The sequence below is a fragment of the Camponotus floridanus genome, unplaced genomic scaffold (genome assembly GCF_003227725.1).
Source record: "Camponotus floridanus strain SB8 unplaced genomic scaffold, Cflo_v7.5 scaffold158, whole genome shotgun sequence".
In the NCBI taxonomy this organism is placed as follows: domain Eukaryota; kingdom Metazoa; phylum Arthropoda; class Insecta; order Hymenoptera; family Formicidae; genus Camponotus; species Camponotus floridanus.
The window spans coordinates 65,404-85,349 of record NW_020229279.1 but is presented as its reverse complement, the minus strand read 5'-3'; the positions used below and the strand labels follow the sequence as shown (position 1 = coordinate 85,349).

At 42.2% G+C, this 19,946-nt stretch overlaps 3 protein-coding genes across 3 annotated transcripts; all 3 read right to left on the bottom strand.

Annotated features, from left to right (window-relative positions):
* Positions 1-5,575: 5,575 nt before the first annotated feature.
* LOC112637360 lies at positions 5,576-6,088 on the bottom strand. Its single transcript, XM_025406844.1, has one exon. It carries the CDS (start codon positions 6,086-6,088, stop codon positions 5,576-5,578), a length of 513 nt encoding a protein of 170 aa, XP_025262629.1.
* Positions 6,089-6,246: 158 nt separating this feature from the next.
* LOC112637359 lies at positions 6,247-7,545 on the bottom strand. Its single transcript, XM_025406843.1, has one exon. The coding sequence runs from the start codon at positions 7,543-7,545 to the stop codon at positions 6,247-6,249; it is 1,299 nt and encodes a 432-aa protein (XP_025262628.1).
* A 68-nt stretch (positions 7,546-7,613) lies between these two features.
* On the bottom strand, positions 7,614-10,148 carry LOC112637358. The gene has a single exon (XM_025406842.1). It carries the CDS (start codon positions 10,146-10,148, stop codon positions 7,614-7,616), a length of 2,535 nt encoding a protein of 844 aa, XP_025262627.1.
* Positions 10,149-19,946: the final 9,798 nt, after the last annotated feature.

Here is a 19,946-nt window from a genome sequence, read left to right as displayed (position 1 = left end):
TAGCTTAATTCAAGAGCTTTCCAAAACACTATAATAATGTTCATTTTTATTAAGTACTTTGCGAGTTATGAGGGTTGAATGATAGAGTAGCGCCGGTATTAACATTATCCAAGGTGTACTACATGGAGGTTACTCGCTCGGATTTGCATCTGTTGTGTGTGTGATCCAGCTAACTAAGGCAAGATCGATTCCTCAACATATCCTCATATTTCGCTGAAGTCAAATTGTCAAAAAATTGCTCCATAAAACGTGTATGAAACGTCTCGTTAGTTCCTTCATTTACCGCTATGTGACGCACTACATGCAGTCTAACTCGCATTTAAAATTCAACTAAGAATGTATAAAGCTATCAAAGAACGAGCACCTTCTAACTTCAGCTTTGAGCAAGCAGAAATTAATTGTTATCGTCCAAATACAACGTACGATTAATTAAAATTAAACGTTTTAAAAATGGCTGGCGACTTGTCGGAACGTGAAAGAATCACTATCCTCATGATGCGTGGATGGGGTGATAACGAAAGATCGTTCTCTGATGTCGTTCGATTATTTAATGACACGTATCCGAACCGTCGAATTAATAAGTCCACTGTGTTAAAAACAATAGAACGTTTTAGACAAACTGGTAGCGTAAGAAATCGCTCTAAGTCAGGAAGACCATTGTCTGCAACCAACGAAGAAAAACAACTTGATGTTCTGCAGACATTTATTGAAGATCCCAATTCTAGTGTTCAGAGAGTCGCTCAAATTCACGATATTGCTCCCATGTCGGTTTGGAGAATTTTAAAGAAGAACAAGTTCCATCCATATAAATTGCAATACGTTCAAGAATTGCAAAACGGAGATGAGGAGCGTCGTATACATTTCTGTGAAAGAATGATGGCACTAATAGATGTCCGGCCCATCTTCCCTTATCAAATTGTTTTCACAGACGAGGCAACTTTTACCTTAACGGGAGAAGTTAATAATCAAAATTTTCGTTTCTGGTCAGATGAGAATCCGAATTGGGTGCGGGAAACTCACACACAACATCCACAAAAAATAAATGTATGGTGCGGAATAATAGATGGCTATTTAATAGGGCCGTTTTTTTTTGAAGAATATTTGAACGCTCAAAGGTATGAGAGATTACTTGTTGATCAAATAATTCCAGCCATACAGAATACTTTTCCAAATAATTTCCAAGAAATATGGTTTCAGCATGATGGAGCTCCTGCTCATTTTGGTGCAGGACCACGTCGTATTTTAAATGAGACTTTTCCGCTACGGTGGATAGGAAGAAGGAACGGAAATGAGGGAGGAGAGGATTGGCCACCTCGGTCACCAGATCTAACTCCTCTTGATTATTATCTATGGGGATATCTGAAGAGTAAGGTTTACAGAACAAAACCTAAAACCATTCACGAATTGATACAGCGAATAAGGGATGAAATGGCTTTGATACCTTTTGAAACGAATCGTAAAGTCATTTCTACATTCTACCAAAGATTAGCATATTGTCAGGAAGTAAATGGCAGCCACTTTCAGCATTTACTTTAACACATTGAAACACATTTGCAATCGTTTGGTGCAACCTAACCTGATCTCTGTATACACGCACCGCACGCACGCACACGCACACATTTCGAACAATTATTATGATAAATGAGCATCCACAAATTTATTTACTGTTTACTATGTCGATTGCTTTCCAGGTCTTTAAATGCTCGATTGTAATTTGGTTGGGTCTTTGCTTTTGCTGACTGGATCCACGACCGATCTTGCCTTAGTTAGCTGGATCACACACACAACAGATGCAAATCCGAGCGAGTAACCTCCATGTAGTACACCTTGGATAATGTTAATACCGGCGCTACTCTATCATTCAACCCTCATAACTCGCAAAGTACTTAATAAAAATGAACATTATTATAGTGTTTTGGAAAGCTCTTGAATTAAGCTATAAGAATATGCAATCAAATGTAGGGGGTGTCATTTAAAAAAGTCAATGTGACCTTGACCTGACCTTGACGACGCCATCCAAGGTCAAACTGATAGAATCAGTATATAGATCTTCTTAAACCCTACAACTTTTGTTGGAAACACTTTTCTGTAAAACGTATATTTTCCGAGATATTTAGGGGTTTCCACACTTTTGGTAGACCCTGTATAGTGCGAATCCGAGGGCTAGCCGCCAAACCGAGCTACGAAGCCCCCGACATAACTAACCACGAAAGGATCCAGGAAAGGACGACATTAAGGCTTGAGAAAACCGACTAAAGATAAGGGATAAATAAGTATATTCTGTGTAATAAATTTCTATTGTTAAACAATTGGAGCGATTATTTTCCTCTCCCGGCTACCCCACACCCTGTGCCGCGCCGGGCACAACAATCTCAAAACATAGCTTTCTTCTAAAAAATTTTCTTATTCCCAAGAGGATTTCCACGAAGAAGATCTAGAGGTAATTTTAAATCTCTTCCTAGACACAACTCAGCTGGAGTTATTCCCGTGGTCTCATGTTTGGCAGACCTATAAGCTAGAAGACTCATTCCTAACCAACGATCCCAATCACGTTAATTACCAGAAACAAATTTAGCCAAATATTCTGTTAATGTCCGATGTTGTCGCTCCACCATCCCGTTAGATTGCGGATGAAACGAAATAGTTCGAGTTTTTTTAATTTTTAATAAATGAGACAACTCATGAAAGACTCGCGAATCAAAATTTCTTCCCTGATCCGTATGCAACACCAAATCTCGAAATTACTTGGTTCACAAAGACCTCCGCGACAGTGGTTGCTCTTATATTCTTTAATGGAAACACTTCCACCCATTTAGTAAAGCAGTCGCACACAACTAATAAGTATTTGTTTCTTGCTGAAGACATAGGAAACGGACCTAGGATGTCCATCTGCATCCTTTCAAATGGAGCTCCGACATTATAAATTTGCATACACGATTTTCCCTTATCAAAAGGACCCTTTTTAGCTATACAAGTTCTACACGATCTACACCAATCCTCAACGTCTTGTTTACAAGTCGATCAATAAAATCTTTTTCGAATCTTCCCGAGGGTTTTATTTACCCCAAAGTGCCCTCCATTAGGGGAGTCGTGAGCCTCCTTCAAGATCTGAGAAACTCTTTTTTGCGGGATAATTGTTTGAAAAATGCAAGTCTTCAAATTTGGAGATTTCCACCTTCTGTGAAGAACTCCGTCCCTAAGCACTAGAGAATCCCATAGTGACCAATAGAGCTTACTAGGTGCGCCTTCGAAAACAATCTCTTGCCAAAGAGGACGTCGATCTACCTCTTTTCCACGAAGAAACTTACCTAACGTCGGATCTTCCAACTGATCTTCTCTCCAATTTTCCCAACTGTCTCCTCCTAGAATTATTCTTCCGACCAACTCTTCATCTCAAGAATCTATCTTGACGCAATACCTACAACCACTTTCCTCACAAGGTCGCCTAGATAATCCATCGGCATTTGCAACTTTCCTTTACAATGAATAATCTCAAAATCGTATTGTTGAATACGCTCCATCCAGCGAGCTAATTGACCTTCCAGATTCCTAAACGATAATAACCAACGCAAGGAGATATGATCAATCCTGATCGTAAACTTATTTCCGTAAAAGTAATGATGGAAACTTCTTAAAGATTCCACCACAGCAAGCAATTTCCGACGCGTAACACAATAATTCCTTTCTGACTTGCTGAGAATACGACTATAATAAGCAATGACTTTCTTCACATCATCTTGAACTTGATATAATACAGCACCGATCCCATGATTTGAAGCATCGGTGTCGAGGATAAATTGCCTTTCATCTTTTGGAAAAGATAAAATTGGAGAAGACATCAAACGTTTTCTCAATTCCCTAAAAGCAGCGTCACATTGTTCAATCCAAACAAATTTCCTAACATTCTCAATCAATGAGAATAACGGTTTTACTATCAGAGAAAATCCCTTGACAAATTTCCTATAATAAGAACAGAATCCCAGGAAGCTACGGACTTACTTTTTGGTGCGGGGAATTGGCCAATCCTTAATGGAAGAAATCTTTTCTGGATCCGTAGTTGTTCGCGAATGAGTTATTCGAAACGAGAGGCGCGACAGAAAAGGTCTTCAACTCGGACACTGCACAATTGAGAAAAAACAAGCCACGACACGTATGATTTTTTTTGTACTTTTGATAGTTTTATTTTTAACACCACACGATGAATAAAGTTTTACACAAAATATATATATTTTTCAGAACTCGAAAAATATTGCCGGAATTGGTTCAAGTCCGTAATCTAGAGGAAAGTCCGAGTGAAGAAAGCGGTCGAGTAATACTGCGGTTTGCGAAGCGATTTACAATAAGTGCGGTTTAGCGAAAAGTGCGGTTTAGCGAAAAGTGCGAGACTTCGCCTTGTCTACGCGTGGGGCCCGTTATATACCGGGCAGATTTTTCGACGTGGCCCAATTAACTTTGTATTTTGGCGGTGACCTCAGGGCGCCGCGCGTCATTGGCCGCCGATGAGGTCTACCGCTGACAATGAGGTAATTGTCATGCGCGCGATCTTTTTAGATCAGCTGATTGGTGATCAGCTGATCGTGACGCATGGGCGCGCATGCCCGTGAACTATACAGGTTTCGGCGACCGTTGACACTGTTATTGTCAACGGCAGAGACAAACGATTTTTGCGGTGGCAACAAAATAGAGATAACTCGAACGATCGGTTTTTTTTTATAAATAGAAGCGTCGAGAAGATTCTCGACATCCGTTAATTTGAAAAATTTCGATTTTCAGTAATGATGATCTGAGATGATATGCATGTGAAATATGAATTTCAAACATCCCGCCCGCCTCGTCAGTACATGACGAAATGAATGAGTGCGTGCAAGTACTGACAGATGTCATGAGCAGTTCGATTTGTGAATTGTGAATCGCGCGTGATGAATGGAATGTGGTGATGATGCAACGTAACAACACGTGTGATTCAGTCTATTGAAATTTTCGCTTGAGTGAGTGTTGCGTTTTAGTGAAATATTGTGACGGTGAATAATGAGAAACATACTCGTGATGTTGTGTACAATATGTAAAAGTATTGGCGGTTGATTTCCAAAACGTGGAATGCGGTGACGAGTGATCGTGAAATTGCGACGTAAAAAAAAAGAAAACGCGAGAAGACAATTAATAACGCGATCCGCCGATCGTACGTGGGATTATAAGTGACGCGAATGAAGTGCGATGCGGTGAAACGAATTAGTGAGAAACCGCAGCAAAAAAAAGGAGAAATGAAATAAGAACGTGTGATTGTGCGGGCTCACGAATCCGGTTGTGATGAGTCTGCCCTGGCGTTGTCTCCTGGCAGGACGATGATCTTCGCGAGTGGTCGAGTGAGCTCCGAAGATGCGGTGCGGACGGTGACGACGCGTATGATTCCGTCGTCTCCTGGGTGCAGTGCCGTGATGCGAGCGAGTGGCCATCTCGTCGGAGGCGTGATCTCCGATCGCAGCAGGCACAGATCGCCGATGCTAGGGCCGGCTTCGTCCTTGGTCCACTTTGGTCGTGACGCCAAAGTGCTGAGGTACTCGCGCGTCCACCGTTCTCAAAAGTGATCGCGCATTTTTTGAAGAAGCCGCCACCGCGATAGAGCGTTGTCCTTCTCGGACGTGAGTGACGGCTCAGGAACGGCCACGAGGGGGGCGCCGATGATGAAGTGCCCTGGGGTTAGCGCCGCCAGATCGTCGGGATCGTCCGTCAGCGGCTGCAACGGACGCGAATTTAGGCACGCCTCCACCTGAGTAAAGAGGGTCGCCATTTCCTCGTAAGTGAGGGTGGCTTCGCCGATGACCCTTCGGAGGTGGTGTTTGGTGGATTTGACGGCGGCCTCCCACAGTCCGCCGAAGTGTGGTGCTGCGGGGGGGTTGAACCTCCATCTCACGCCGTCGGAAGCTGTTGCGTGAATTATCCGACGGCCGTCGGAAGAGGAAGCGCGGAACAGCTCCCGCAGCTCACGGTCAGCTCCGACGAAGTTCGTGCCGCAGTCGGAGAAGACGTCGCTGCAGAGGCCTCGCCGGGAAACGAAGCGGCGAAAGGCAGCTAGGAACGCCTCGGCCATGTAGTCCGTGACTGCTTCCAGATGGACCGCCTTGGTGCTGAGGCAGACGAAAACTGCGATGAAGCCCTTGAATGCCTTGTGGCCTCGTCCCTTGCTGGCCCGAATGAGGATAGGGCCGGCGTAGTCGACCCCGGTGCGCAGGAACGGGCGTGCAGGAGTCACTCGTTCCCGGGGCAGATTGCCCATGAGTGGTTGCGGTGCGGCGGCTCTCCACCGCGTGCAGGTGACGCATCGGTGGATCGCCCGCTTGACGACTGCTCGACCACGTGGGATCCAAACTCGTTGACGAAGCAACCCGAGGGTGAGCTGCACTCCTCCGTGCAGGGTCCGCCGGTGGCAGGAGTCCACCTTGTCAAGTGAGTCAACCTTGCCTCCGGTGGGATGATGATGGGATGCCGCTCGTCGTGAGACAGGATGGCGTTCTTCAGTCGTCCTCCGACTCGCATTACACCGCTGTCGTCGAGGAACGGACTCAGCTTGGTGAGAGGACTTCTGGGTGGCAAGGCGCGTCCTTTGCTGAGTGCTGTGATCTCGCCGAGGAAGTGCAGAGTCTGTGTGGTGCGAATCCAGTGAAGGAGTGCGTCTTCGATCTCGCAAGACACGAGTGAGAGTGCGGCGTCAGCGGTGGTGCGAGATCTCCGGGTGCCGGTCCGTCGCCATCGAAGACACCAGGCTGTCACTCTGAGCAGTCGGTGCAATGACGAGAAACGGAGCAAGAAGGCCGACTCGGAGACGTCCTTGACAGCCGCCGAGAGTAAGGCGACGGCTCTTTGCTCCGGCACAGCAGCGTTCAGCAGGGCGCCGTCGTTGTTCGGCCACCTTGCTTGGTCCTCTAAAAGCCAGGATGGTCCCGTCCACCACAGAGGATGACCGACCAGGTCGCTGGGCAGAACTCCTCGGGAGGCGCAGTCAGCTGGGTTGTCCTTGCCCGGCACATGTCGCCATCGCGTCTCGGGTAGCCGCTCCTGGATCAGCGACACTCTGTTGGCCACGTAGGTCTTCCAGCGGGAGGCGTGTCCGTGGATCCAGTGAAGAGTGACCCTGGAGTCCGACCAAAGGAAGACTGGAGCTGAGGACAAACTTAGCAGAGTGCGCGTGTGGACGACGAGGTTCGTCAAGAGGGCGGCCGCGCATAGCTCGAGTCTTGGCAAGGACACGGGCTTCACGGGCGCGACCTTGCCCTTAGCGGTCAGCAGGTGGAGTGTGGTGCCCCTTCCAGTAGAGGAGCGGAGGTATACCACGGCGGCGTACCCTCGCTCCGATGCGTCGGCGAATCCGTGTAGTTCGACGTGTGAGTGCGGACCGTCGCTGCCGAGCCAACGAGATACCTTTATCTCGTTGAGGCGCGGAAGTTGCGAGAGCAGGTTCCTCCAAGCGAGCGTGTCCGGTGATGGAAGTGGAGTGTCCCAGTCGATCTTCTGGAGCCAGGCGGACTGGATTAGGATCTTGGCCCGCATTGTGACCGGGGTGATCCAGCCGAGAGGATCGAACATTCGTGCGGTTTCGGACAGGACACGCCGTTTTGTTAGTTCGTCGAAGTGACGTGTTGGGAAAATGTGAAGTGGTCACTGGCCGGGTGCCAGTGAAGACTCAGTGTTGTGTGACTCTCGTGTGACCACGAGTGAGGTGAGTGGGTCAGCCGGTGCTCGTGCGGAACGCCGTCCAGGATGCTGAGGTGGTTGGCCGCCCATTTCCGAAGAGGAAACCCGCCCGCCATGCAGAGGCTGCGGAGCTCCCGTTGCGCTGCGGTGGCCTCCGAGAGGGTGCTCGCGCCGGTCACGACGTCGTCCACATAAGTATCGCGGCGCAGCGCGACAGCTCCTTGCGGAAATCGGTGACCTTCGTCGTCGGCGAGCTGGTGCAAAGTCCGTATGGCGAGGAATGGCGCGCACGCCAAGCCATACGTGACCGTTCGCAAGCGGTATTCGCGGATGTCGTCAACGGCACGGTGCCGCCAAAGTATCCGCTGATGATCGCGGTCGTCTGGATGAACGAGAATTTGGCGGTACATTTTCTCAATGTCCGCCAAGAAGACGTAACGGTGCCAGCGCCAGCGCAGGAGTACGTCGGCGAGAACTGGCAAGAGGTTGGCACCAGTCAGCAGACTGGTGTTGAGTGAGGTGCCCGAGGTCGTGAGCTGTGAGCCGTTGAACACGACCCTGAGCTTAGTGGTGGTGCTCGTTTCTCGCAACACTCCGTGATGCGGTAAGTAGCACCTTGCAGTATCTTCTTGTTGTGATGATGTGGTTACAGCTTCCATGTGTTGCAGGTCTTCGTAGTCCTTCATGAAGCTGCGATAGAGGTTGCCGAATCGAGCGTCCTTGTCGCAGCGGCGCTCCATGGCATGGAGTAAACGCTCGGCCGGCCGACGGGTTCCTGACAGAGAGGGTGGAGCTCCGGAGAAGGGAAGCCTCACAATGTAACGTCCGGCGTTGGTGCGTGAGTGCTCGCGGACGAAGATGTCCTCGCATCTTCTCTCCTCCGGGATAAGAGCGACGGGAGCGGTATGCTCCTTCTCCTGCTCCCAGAAGAGCTGCACCAAGTCGGTCAGCTGGCGGTCTATAGTGCATTGGTGAGCGGCATGGCTACCCTGGGTCGTGGCTCGGTGTCCTCCCGACAGGATCCACCCGAGGGAGGTCTTCTGTGCGATGGGCTCGTCTTTGCATCCCTTGCGGAGTCCATCTTGAAGGATGGCGGAATAGACATCCGCACCGAGCAGTATCTCGATTGAATCTCGGTCTAAATACTGCGGATCGGCCAGAGAGAGACCGCGTATGTGGGGCCAGGTGACGCTGGCTCGCACGATGGGCCCCTGGTATGAGGAGAGATGCGGCAGGACGTACGCCTGGACGGGGAGCGTTGCTCCAGTTATTGCCGAGGAGAGCGCCAAAGACAGCCGTCCGCGGGTTGCTCCAGAGGCTCCTCCGATCCCGGCTATCGTCATCGAGGAGCGGATCCGCGGCAGGCGCAATCGTTGTGCCAGGGCCTCTGAGACTAGAGAGACCTCTGATCCTTGGTCGATCAGTGCTCGGATGTCGTGCGGTCTTCCCACGTGGTCCTTGATAGTGACCCGTGCGGTGGCAAGAAGAATTGCCTTGCGGTCTGATGCGAAGCGTGTGGTGGACAAGGAAATCGCACCATCAGATTGCGAGCATGCGTCGTGCAGAAGCGTGTGGTGGCGTGCTTTGCAAGTGAAGCACGTTTTCGACGACTGACATTTTGCCAGGTAATGGTTATCGAGGCAGTTGAAGCACAATCTGTTTGCTTCTACTAGGCCTTTTCGCTCGGCAGCGGTCTTGGCCTTGAACGTCGAGCATTGCATAATCGAATGCTTTTCTTTACAGGCGGCGCACGTTGACGAACCGGATGCGCGTCTTACAAAGTGCGACTTTGCGGACCGAGAAGTGTCTCCGGATTTCGCGGCAGTGGTTGGCTGCACGGCGTTCAGCGTGAGGATCTGCTTCGCTATGAAGTCCATAAGGACGTCGTTGCTTGGCGGGTCGACGGAATCGCGGATTGAGGACTCCCACTGCATTCGAGTCTGTGGGTCAAAGCGCTCGACGAGCAGGTAATTGAAGAGGTCCATACCGTGCGTGCCGATGGGCCTTTCGATGCTCTCCTGAGCATTGATGGCAGTCGTGGCGGCGTTATAAATTCGGTTCAACTCGTCAGCGGTCGCGTTCTTCATTTTAGGCACGGCGGTGTAGGCAGCGAAGTTGGCGCGAATGAGCTCTCGCTTGTTCTCGTAGTGAGAACTTAAAATTGACCACGCCCTGTCATAATTGCCCCCGACAATCGGCAATGATCTAATTAGTTTTTCCGCAGGACCCTGTAAGCTCGTACGGAGATAGTGGAGCTTTTCCACGTCGGAAATGGAAGTATTGCTCCCGATGATGGACAAGAAGATGTCGCGAAACGCGGGCCAATCACTGTATGCACCGGAGAACGACTGGAGCTTAATTCGCGGCAGCGATGTCTTGAGCGTCTGCTCTTGGTGAGCCTCGACCTTGGGCGTAGTGGACGACTCGCCCTTGAGTTTGTTCGCGTATTCGACCAGCATGCTCCTTTATGTCACGTAGGTAGTTTCCGCGATATCGATAAAATCATTCTTTGCGTACTCACTCTCAAGATATTTGTCTTTCAGCGCCGCTACAATGAGGTCATGATGGGTCTCGAATCTGGTCCACAGCGTGTCGAGAATGCGGAGGCGAGCCTGAATCGCTTCGGCGGTAATGCTCGAGACGCCCATCTTGCGCAGATTGTCCACGGAGCGAGACATTCGTCCGTGGATGTCGTTCTGCGCCTCCAACAGTGTCTTTAGATCTGCACTCATGATCACTTTTCAGTTTCAGATTCACGCACTATGTCACAAAGTTCACCCACGAACTGCGGATGCGGATAAAAAATACTTCTCGAAGGACCAGAAAATGTTCGCGAATGAGTTATTCGAAACGAGAGGCGCGACAGAAAAGGTCTTGAACTCGGACACTGCACAATTGAGAAAAAACAAGCCACGACACGTATGATTTTTTTTGTACTTTTGATAGTTTTATTTTTAACACCACACGATGAATAAAGTTTTACACAAAATATATATATTTTTCAGAACTCAAAAAATATTGCCGGAATTGGTTCAAGTCCGTAATCTAGAGGAAAGTCCGAGTGAAGAAAGCGGTCGAGTAATACTGCGGTTTGTGAAGCGATTTACAATAAGTGCGGTTTAGCGAAAAGTGCGGTTTAGCGAAAAGTGCGAGACTTCGCCTTGTCTACGCGTGGGGCCCGTTATATACCGGGCAGATTTTTCGACGTGGCCCAATTAACTTTGTATTTTGGCGGTGACCTCAGGGTGCCGCGCGTCATTGGCCGCCGATGAGGTCTACCGCTGACAATGAGGTAATTGTCATGCGCGCGATCTTTTTAGATCAGCTGATTGGTGATCAGCTGATCGTGACGCATGGGCGCGCATGCCCGTGAACTATACAGGTTTCGGCGACCGTTGACACTGTTATTGTCAACGGCAGAGATAAACGGTTTTTGCGGTGGCAACAAAATAGAGATAACTCGAACGATCGGTTTTTTTTTATAAATAGAAGCGTCGAGAAGATTCTCGACGTCCGTTAATTTGAAAAATTTCGATTTTCAGTAATGATGAGCTGAGATGATATGCATGCGAAATATGAATTTCAAACAATAGTAATCCCCTTTTCGGAAATCACATGACTTAAATATTTAATCTTTCTCCTAAAAAAAAACACTTCTTCGGATTCAATTTCAAATTAGCCATGCATAACCGCAAAGAAGACTTGTCTCAGATGACCCAGCATTTCTTCAAAACTGCTACTGAAAATGATAACATCATCTAGATACACCAGATATATTTTAAATAACAATTGCTGTAATACCTTCTCCATTAAACGTTCGAAAGTGGCAAGAGCGTTACATAAACCGAAAGGCATAACGGTAAATTGCCATAGATCCGTTTCCAATAGAGAAAGCCGTTTTTTCTTTATCCTCAGGACGAATCTTAATCTGCCAATAATCACTCTTTAAATCCAGAGAAGAGAACCAAGAGTTTCCGGATAATTGATCAAGCATATCGTCAATCCATGGTATTGGATATGAATCCTTTGAAGTCACCGAATTTAACTTTCGATAGTCCACGCAAAATCTAATGGAGCCGTCCTTCTTCTTAACCATCACCGCAGAAACCCAAGGACTTTGAGACTCTTCGATAACCTTTTGACGCTTCATATCCTCAAAAGTCTGTTCGACTTCCCTTCTCATCTTCAGAGGGATACGACGGGGAGCCTGTTTAATAGGATTAGAATTAATCACATTAATGGAGTGCTCAACTACATTACAATTCCCAGCTACAATTCCTTCAGAGAAAATATCCTGGAATTCAGCTAAGAACTGGGCGAAAAGATCTTTCTGCTCTTCTGTTAAATCTTTAGATTCCTTTTTGAAAATTTCTTTTAAAAACTGAGGAACCTCGTCGAAGTAGCTCTTTATTCGCGAACATACAAATTGCCCCTGCTCGCAGAAATCAACTTTTCCAAAGATTGACTCAAAAAAACATCTTCCTTATTTACTGCTGAAAAGAAATAGCTCTCAACAAACAATTCTCAACCATATCAGTTACGAAAACAGGATGTTCTACTAAATATTTCCCTAACTCTACCAACACGACCGTTTTAAATTCAACAGAGACTTCCTCTCCGGTCGGATACTTCAGCCGAACAGAATTATCCAGAGGGATTTGCCTTTTCGGCATTCTAATCAAATCACGCCTAAGAGACATCCGAGTCCGAATCTATCTTAAAAACGCAATTCTGCCCATCAATGAAATCTTTAAAACAAAATAATTTTCTACATCTAGACAAATTATTACAATTATTAACACATTTTTCGTCTGGGTCTCCGCACGCCCGTCGAACTTGCCCCAGTAAGTTCGACTAGTCTTTGTTTTCCTCCGAAAGCTAGGACATATTTTGATCGAAAGTGTTCCGTGGAACCACAGTTCCAACACTCTTTATTCTGACCTGTACTTTTGGAAATTCACATTTTTATTAAAATATTTACCGTTCTTATCAGAATTTTTCTTATCATTATTACTGTTATCTTTTCCATTATTTTTATCTTTATTATTATTAAATTCCTTATTATTAAAATTATTATTCTTTTTGAAACCGCTAGCATTTCGATTATCATATTTTTTTGGAAAACAATTTTCCTGGATTGCTTTCACCGCCATTGCTCTCTCTACGGCGGATTTTAACGAAGAGACACTTTCCAACTGGAGCGTCCTTCTTAGAAAACCGTCGGATAACGTGGAAATGAATTGCGCGCACGCGATTTTATCCCTCACCTTATGAGAGCACTTCGGATACGCTAACCGCGATAATCTCTCTATATCGGCAGCCAGAGAAGGCAAATCTTTGACTGATTTTTGTTTCCGGTTCGTAAATTGCATATAACAGGTCTGCGCCAAATGTTCCTCCCCGAACCGGAGTTTCAACTTATTTTTTAGCTCGTCGAAAGAAAAGTCTTCGATCTCGTATACGCCGTCTAAAACTGTACGCGCCTTCCCTCTCAAATTCGACGCGAGGGCAACTGTTTTCAGAGAATCGCTCCACCCGTTAGCTTTTAGCCCGTCCAGCCCGCGCTATTAAATTAAATTGCACGAAATATTTCCTTCAACGGAACACTCCCGTCGAAAATATCCGGCTTTAATTTGAATCTGAACTCGTTAATTAATCCCCGATCTCTATTTTCGAGCGCTACTACAGGGGTATCTCTTATCTGTAAATGACTTAGCTAGTTTTGTTGCTCTGTCATACGATGAATCTCCTGATCCCGCTGTCGCAGGAGCGCCTCAAAATCGGCTCTCTGCTATCGTTGTTTCTGCCGCAGCTGCTGGATTTCGTGCATTGCGGCCTGTAATGCCGTCTCCTCCGCAGCTCGGAAAGGCGAAGCTGCTCGCATTCTCTTTCGCGCTACCGCCGCTGTTGACGTTCCCGCAACTTCCACATTTGCCGCTCCTTCACCGGAAGCCATCACTTTCCTCACTCGTTAAAAAAAAGAATCCGTCCGCAAGATTCTCGTTCAAACTATCCTGGACGAGCCCCCAAAATGTTACGCCCGCGGCGAGGACTTCGATAGATATCGAAGGCGCGCTAAAGAGATCAGCCGCTCGCGAGACGCGCGAAATAAATAAACACTTTTAAAAAGGAACTAAGAACTTTAATGCACAACACAGAACACAGAAGCAAAACCTCAGAACGTTAACACACAATAATAATAACACGGATCGGCTCGTTAGAAATGCGCGTCCGCTCAGCTTGACAGCTCGGAAACGACTTGACCGTCAAACGTCTCGTCAATATTCTCCTTGGCAACGCGATCTTCTACCGAACGTTACAGGTGACCAAATAATCCGCAGGGAAGGAACACGGGGACGCAACAACAATGTATAACGTGTCTTTATACACACATATATATTTTTATCTATAATTTTTTTATACGTTTTTATATAGCTGGATAACGGTGCCCTTTTTTATTAGTATAAGGTAGTACTTCACTGACAACGTATTGCTGCACATGCGCGTAGAGGGAATCCCTAATCGGAACACTGGATTGGGCACTGCACGATTAGAAACTGCACGATTGGACAATGCACGATTGGTGCAAACCTATGTGGAATCGTACAATAATATACCTTGTTTAATGCTGAAAGCACATGGCGGTATGTGTGAACCTCGTTTCGCGTGGAATATTACAAACCCATGTGGAACGGTGTCTAATCATGCAGTGTCCAATCATGCAGTGTATAATCGTTCAGTGTCCAATCGTTCCATGTCTAATATTACGTGTCCGATCATTCAGCATCCATCGTTACGTGTCCAAACAGGATGCGCCCATGTAAAGTTACCTTCCCTTTTACTATTAAGATAAAATTTTATATAAATAAAACCGAAAAAATATTTATTTTTATAAAAATTATAGATTTATAGGAAAAATAATTAAGATAAAGATATAATTTATTCATATAAGAATTTTTAAATGTATTTTATTTATTTTTTGAAAAATAATAAAAATAATTGGTAATTATAAAGGAGAGGGGCCTCCTCATCGATTTTGTTAAAACTTAACAATTTTGTTTATTTTGCTGCGTAAAATACGAATTTAAAAGTTAAAATTGTCGCTCTCAATTAGAAAAAAAGTTATTAAGTACTAAAGTTGACAGTTACGGGGACAGTTAGGAGATCTGTCGACATGATACAGACATATTTGAGTTTGCGCAGTGACATAAAAGTGTGTGAAATTACAAATGTGGTGTTAAAGTGCAACTGAATAAGTCACGTAATAGCAATCTGATATAGGTAAGTAAAAAACATAACAATTCAAAATGATTTTACATTGTTTTATCATAAGGCATTGTACGTTAGTATCAGTAAAAATGCAGTTGGATGAGTTTTTAGCAATAACTCACAACAAAGAAAAATTAATTAATTTTTTAATTGAAAAAAATTTTATAAGTGACGAAATACATTGTGCAAAGTGCTATAACAAATTACAAATAAACAGAAGTAATCTCTCATTTCATTGCCAAAAAGTAATTCAAGAAATAAATAAAGAAATATTTAAAAAAAAGAAATATTAAAAAAAACAATGCAGCTTTAAAGCAAGTGCAAAAGTTGGTACTTGGTTTGGCAAATCAAAATTAAGTATGGAAACGATATGCAGAATGACTACATATTTTATCATGTTAAGACCTCCTAGAACAAGACTTCTTGTACACAATTGAAAATTTCTTCTCATTCAGTTGTTGATTGGGTTTTCTTTTGCCGAGAAGTAAATATATAAATATATAATTTAATACATATTTAATATATTAATATTAATGTTATTATGTTAAGTATTGTTATATTGATACGTTAAATATAAATATTTATTATATTTATTATATTTTACTTACGAGATGGAGATTGACTCGTCGATTAGTTTTTTAAATGTTAAAGTCATTCGATTGAAAACTAGACTAATTACAAACTGGTTCAGGAAACCTACATGGTCTGGGAGGTACATTAATTATTATTCGAACCACCCGCAAAAATACAAAATTAACACTATCTATAATTTAGTTGACCATGCTATTTTATTATCTAATGACTGTTTCAAACAAGAAAACATTAAGTTAGTATATGACACCTTAATCAATAACTGTTTTCCAGAACATATCATCCATAGGCATATTCAAAAAAGAATTAATTTCTTAAATAATCGCGACCACAATGATACTATTGATGTGAATCCTACTAGTTTAAACAAGACTCATTTTATTACAATACCATACGTAGAGAATACGAGTCATGATCTGTACCGTCTTTTACGAAATAGTGGTTTTAACGTCGTTTACAAAATAACAAAAAAACTAAATAATTTAATTAGACGCGGTAAAGATATCTTACATAATAATGACAAGACAAGTGTTGTATACAAATTAAATTGTAAAGATTGTAAATTATCATACATTGGGTAAACAAAAAGACATTTACGTACGCGAATGAAAGAACATTGCAATAATATAAAGTTACATGAAACTAATCATTCAGTCATTAGCAAACATAGATTAGAATCGGGACATGAATTTGACTGGTCGAAACCCAATATTTTACATAGCGAAAAGTATGTTCGAAAGAGAGAGATCGCTGAGATGTTCTTTATCAAGAGATTTAATAACTTAATCAACCTACAGAAAGACACAGATAATTTAAACAACATTTATGACAAAATAATAAAGGTCACTTAGTTTCGTTTTTCCTCTGGTTGTGTTTAGTTTCTTGACGAAGTCTCAAACGGACGCATCAGTTTCTCTCAAATTCAAATCGAAAAATAACGTTTTTGTTAATGAGACTTGTGCAGTTTTGCAAGATTATCCTCTATGCCTGTCTCCTGATTATTATTGCATCGGTAAAATTGATCACACTTTATTTCGTTGTGCTTGTTTTATTATTCAAACCGTAAATTAATTGTTTAATTTATTTATAAATCTTTCCAGTATATATTTGATAAGGATCACAACCATATGGTCGAAATATCGTATTAATAAACAAATTTCTGGCTAGTTTGGTCGACTACAAAAAAAAAAATTTTTTTTCAACGATCCTTGTGATTTTCTGACTAGCGGCATTATTTATTTTATTAATTAATAAATATTTATAATTTAAGTATAATTTAATATAAGTATAATTTATAATTTAAAAAATATGTTAGGTTTACTTACACTGGGTTGAGAAAAATACAACAAAACTTAGAGGACTCAATACTATTGTCGAGATCGATGAAGCAAAAATCAGCAAAAGGAAATATAATCGTGGCCAAAAGTTAAAGGAAAATGGATCTTCGGTGGATAGGAGCGCCTGAAGATACTCGTAAAGTTTTTATTATTCCAGTTTCAGATCGTACAGAAAAAATTCTTCTTAATTTAATAAAAGAATGGATTTTACTTGGGACAACAATATCAGATTGTTGGAGATCATATTACTGTTTAAACAGTGAAGGCTTAAACACATTTGAAAGTGAATCACTCCATGAACTTTGTTGACCCAGATACCGGTAAGTACAGACGTTTAAATATATAATCTTACAAATTAAACAATATTAAATGTAATATTATATTTTTATTTGTTTTATATATACAGGAGCTCACACTCAACAAATTGAACGTGTTTGGAGAGAAGTAAGAGCTAATATCCCACGGTATGGAACTCGTTCTTCACACTTAGTGGGATATTTAGCAGAATTTCTCTTCAAACGCGTTCATAAATATGAATGGTTAAATAGTTTTTTCTGCACGATTGCGAATTGTATCCACCGAAGATGTGTATGTCAATAAAGAAGAGTCTCGGAGGGTGAAATAAAATTAATTACAAGATAACATAAATAATTCAAATTTGTTTTGCACGTTCAATACATCAATTATGCTCTGCTTTAAAAAAATATAAATTATTATATAGTTTATGCTTTTAAAGCAGAGAATAATTAGTATATTGAAAAGTCTATAAATAGAAAGTCAAATATTATGCTGCAATATTTTTTTATTATTTATTATTGATTTGTATCTTATAATTATAATAATCTATAAATAATAATCTATAATAATCTATAATTACTTATTTTTCGTGGATTAAAATTTAAATCTAATATTTTTTAAAAATAAATGTAACTATAAACACGACTACGTCAATTTCGTCCGAGTTCATACAAATTATGAAAAACATATATAAATTCAGGGTGTCTGCTAAACATGCGGCAAAAATTCAGGGGGTGATTTATTGGGTTATTTTAAGATTTTTTTGTTATCTGATGATTTTCGAAAAAATGCTTTGTTTCGAAAATAAAAGCAATAGTTCAGTCTTTTAAACTCTCTCAATCATAGTGGACACATTGACGATTCGAGACAGCCTCTGACAGCTGATTTCGAGACAGCCTCTGACAGCTGATAGCAGATCAAGTTCGCAGTGAAAGGATTAATAATTTTCATTCTTCAATCTTAAGAATGGATGATAAAAGGTATGTTCAGAAATTTGATAAATCTTGGGAATTTAATTATTTTTTCAGTTACATTTCCGATCGAATAGTTTGTTTACTTTGCGGTTTTGAACCTTCGGTAGTAAAAAAATTTGCAATAGAGAGACATTTTAGAATTCGTCATTCAGTCGAATATTCCAATTATTCGAATTCAGAAAAATTGAGTATTATCGAAGGATTGAAATTAGTGTATCAAGAAGATGCAATACCGTCTGAAAATTCTTCTCAAAAATCTTTAATCGCATCTTATGCTATTTCTTTGCTCATAGCACAAAATTCAAAATCATTTGCCGAAGGTTCATTTGTGAAAAACTGCATCATCGAAGCAGTGAAAGCTTTCGGTAATTCCTTAACTCTTGAGGAAGCAATGAGTATTCCCCTTAGTGCAAAAACAATAACGTCAAGAATTACTGATATCAGTAATTCTGTAAGAGAAAAATTAAGAAATCTTTTAAAGTCATGTAGATATTTTTCTTTATGTCTTGACGAAAGCACCGATATTCGACACTTGAGTCAATTGAGTATTTTTACTCGAATCGTGCAAGACGATTTCTCATGTGTCGAGGAGCTTTTAGATTTTGTCTCATTACATGATACAACAACGGGTCTTGATATTTTTTTGGCAGTTGAAGACTCACTTAAAAAATTTGATGTAGATTTTAGTAAATGTTCTTCGATTACGACGGATGGCGCGAAAGCTATGACAGGTTCGAAGATAGGATTCGCCGGTCAATTAAAGCAGCGAAACTTTAACATCCCTATTATACATTGTATAATACATCAGGAAGCATTAAGCGGTAAAGTTATTAAATTGTCAACAGCTATGGAGACTGTGACTAAAATAATTAATATAATTAAAGGTGAACATAAATTTCTTACTCATCGGAAATTTCAATTATTTCTCAATGAACATAATGCTGTTCACACAGATGTCCCACTTCATTGTCCAGTACGTTGGCTTAGTGCTGCAAAATGTTTGGAAACATTTTTTGCAATAAGAAAAGAGATCCTCCTTTTCTTGCAAGAAATGAACAATCAAAAATTTCAAGAATATATATCTCTTTTAGAGGATATCACATTTCTTAGCGAACTTGGATTTATTACTGACATGACTAATCAACTTAGGCTTCTCAATTTAAAGCTGCAAAAAACTAATCAAAATATTTCCCAATTAGTTAGTCATGTTGATTCTTTCCGAAGAAAATTACAGTTATTCAAATCTCATTTAAATAACGATATTTTTCATTTTTTCCCTTCTTGCCAGATTCTTCTCGAAGAATACGGTAGTAGCTGTGATTTCAAAAAATATATTTATTTCGTAGATTGTCTTATAGAAGAATTCGATACGCGTTTTACCTGTTTCGAAAAACTTAGAAATGAATTAATTCTTTTCGAGAATCCTCTTACAGCGTCAATCGAAGAACAACATCTTGATTTACAAGATGAATTATGTAATTTACAAAGTGATATTTCTTTGAAAACGGTTAAAGAAACTGGTGTTGAATTTTATAAAATTTTATCAAAATTATCCTATCCCAAGCTTCGCGATTTCGGACTCCGAATTTATTCTATGTTCGGATCCACATATTTGTGCGGGACTTCATTTTCAAAAATGAAGTTTATAAAGAATGAGAAACGTTCTTCTTTAAGCGATGATTCTTTATCACGTCTTATGCGACTTGCTACATGCAATATAGAAATTGATGTTCCTGATCTCGCTTCTAAAAAATCCCGAAAGTCATAAATATTCAAATCAATTATTATT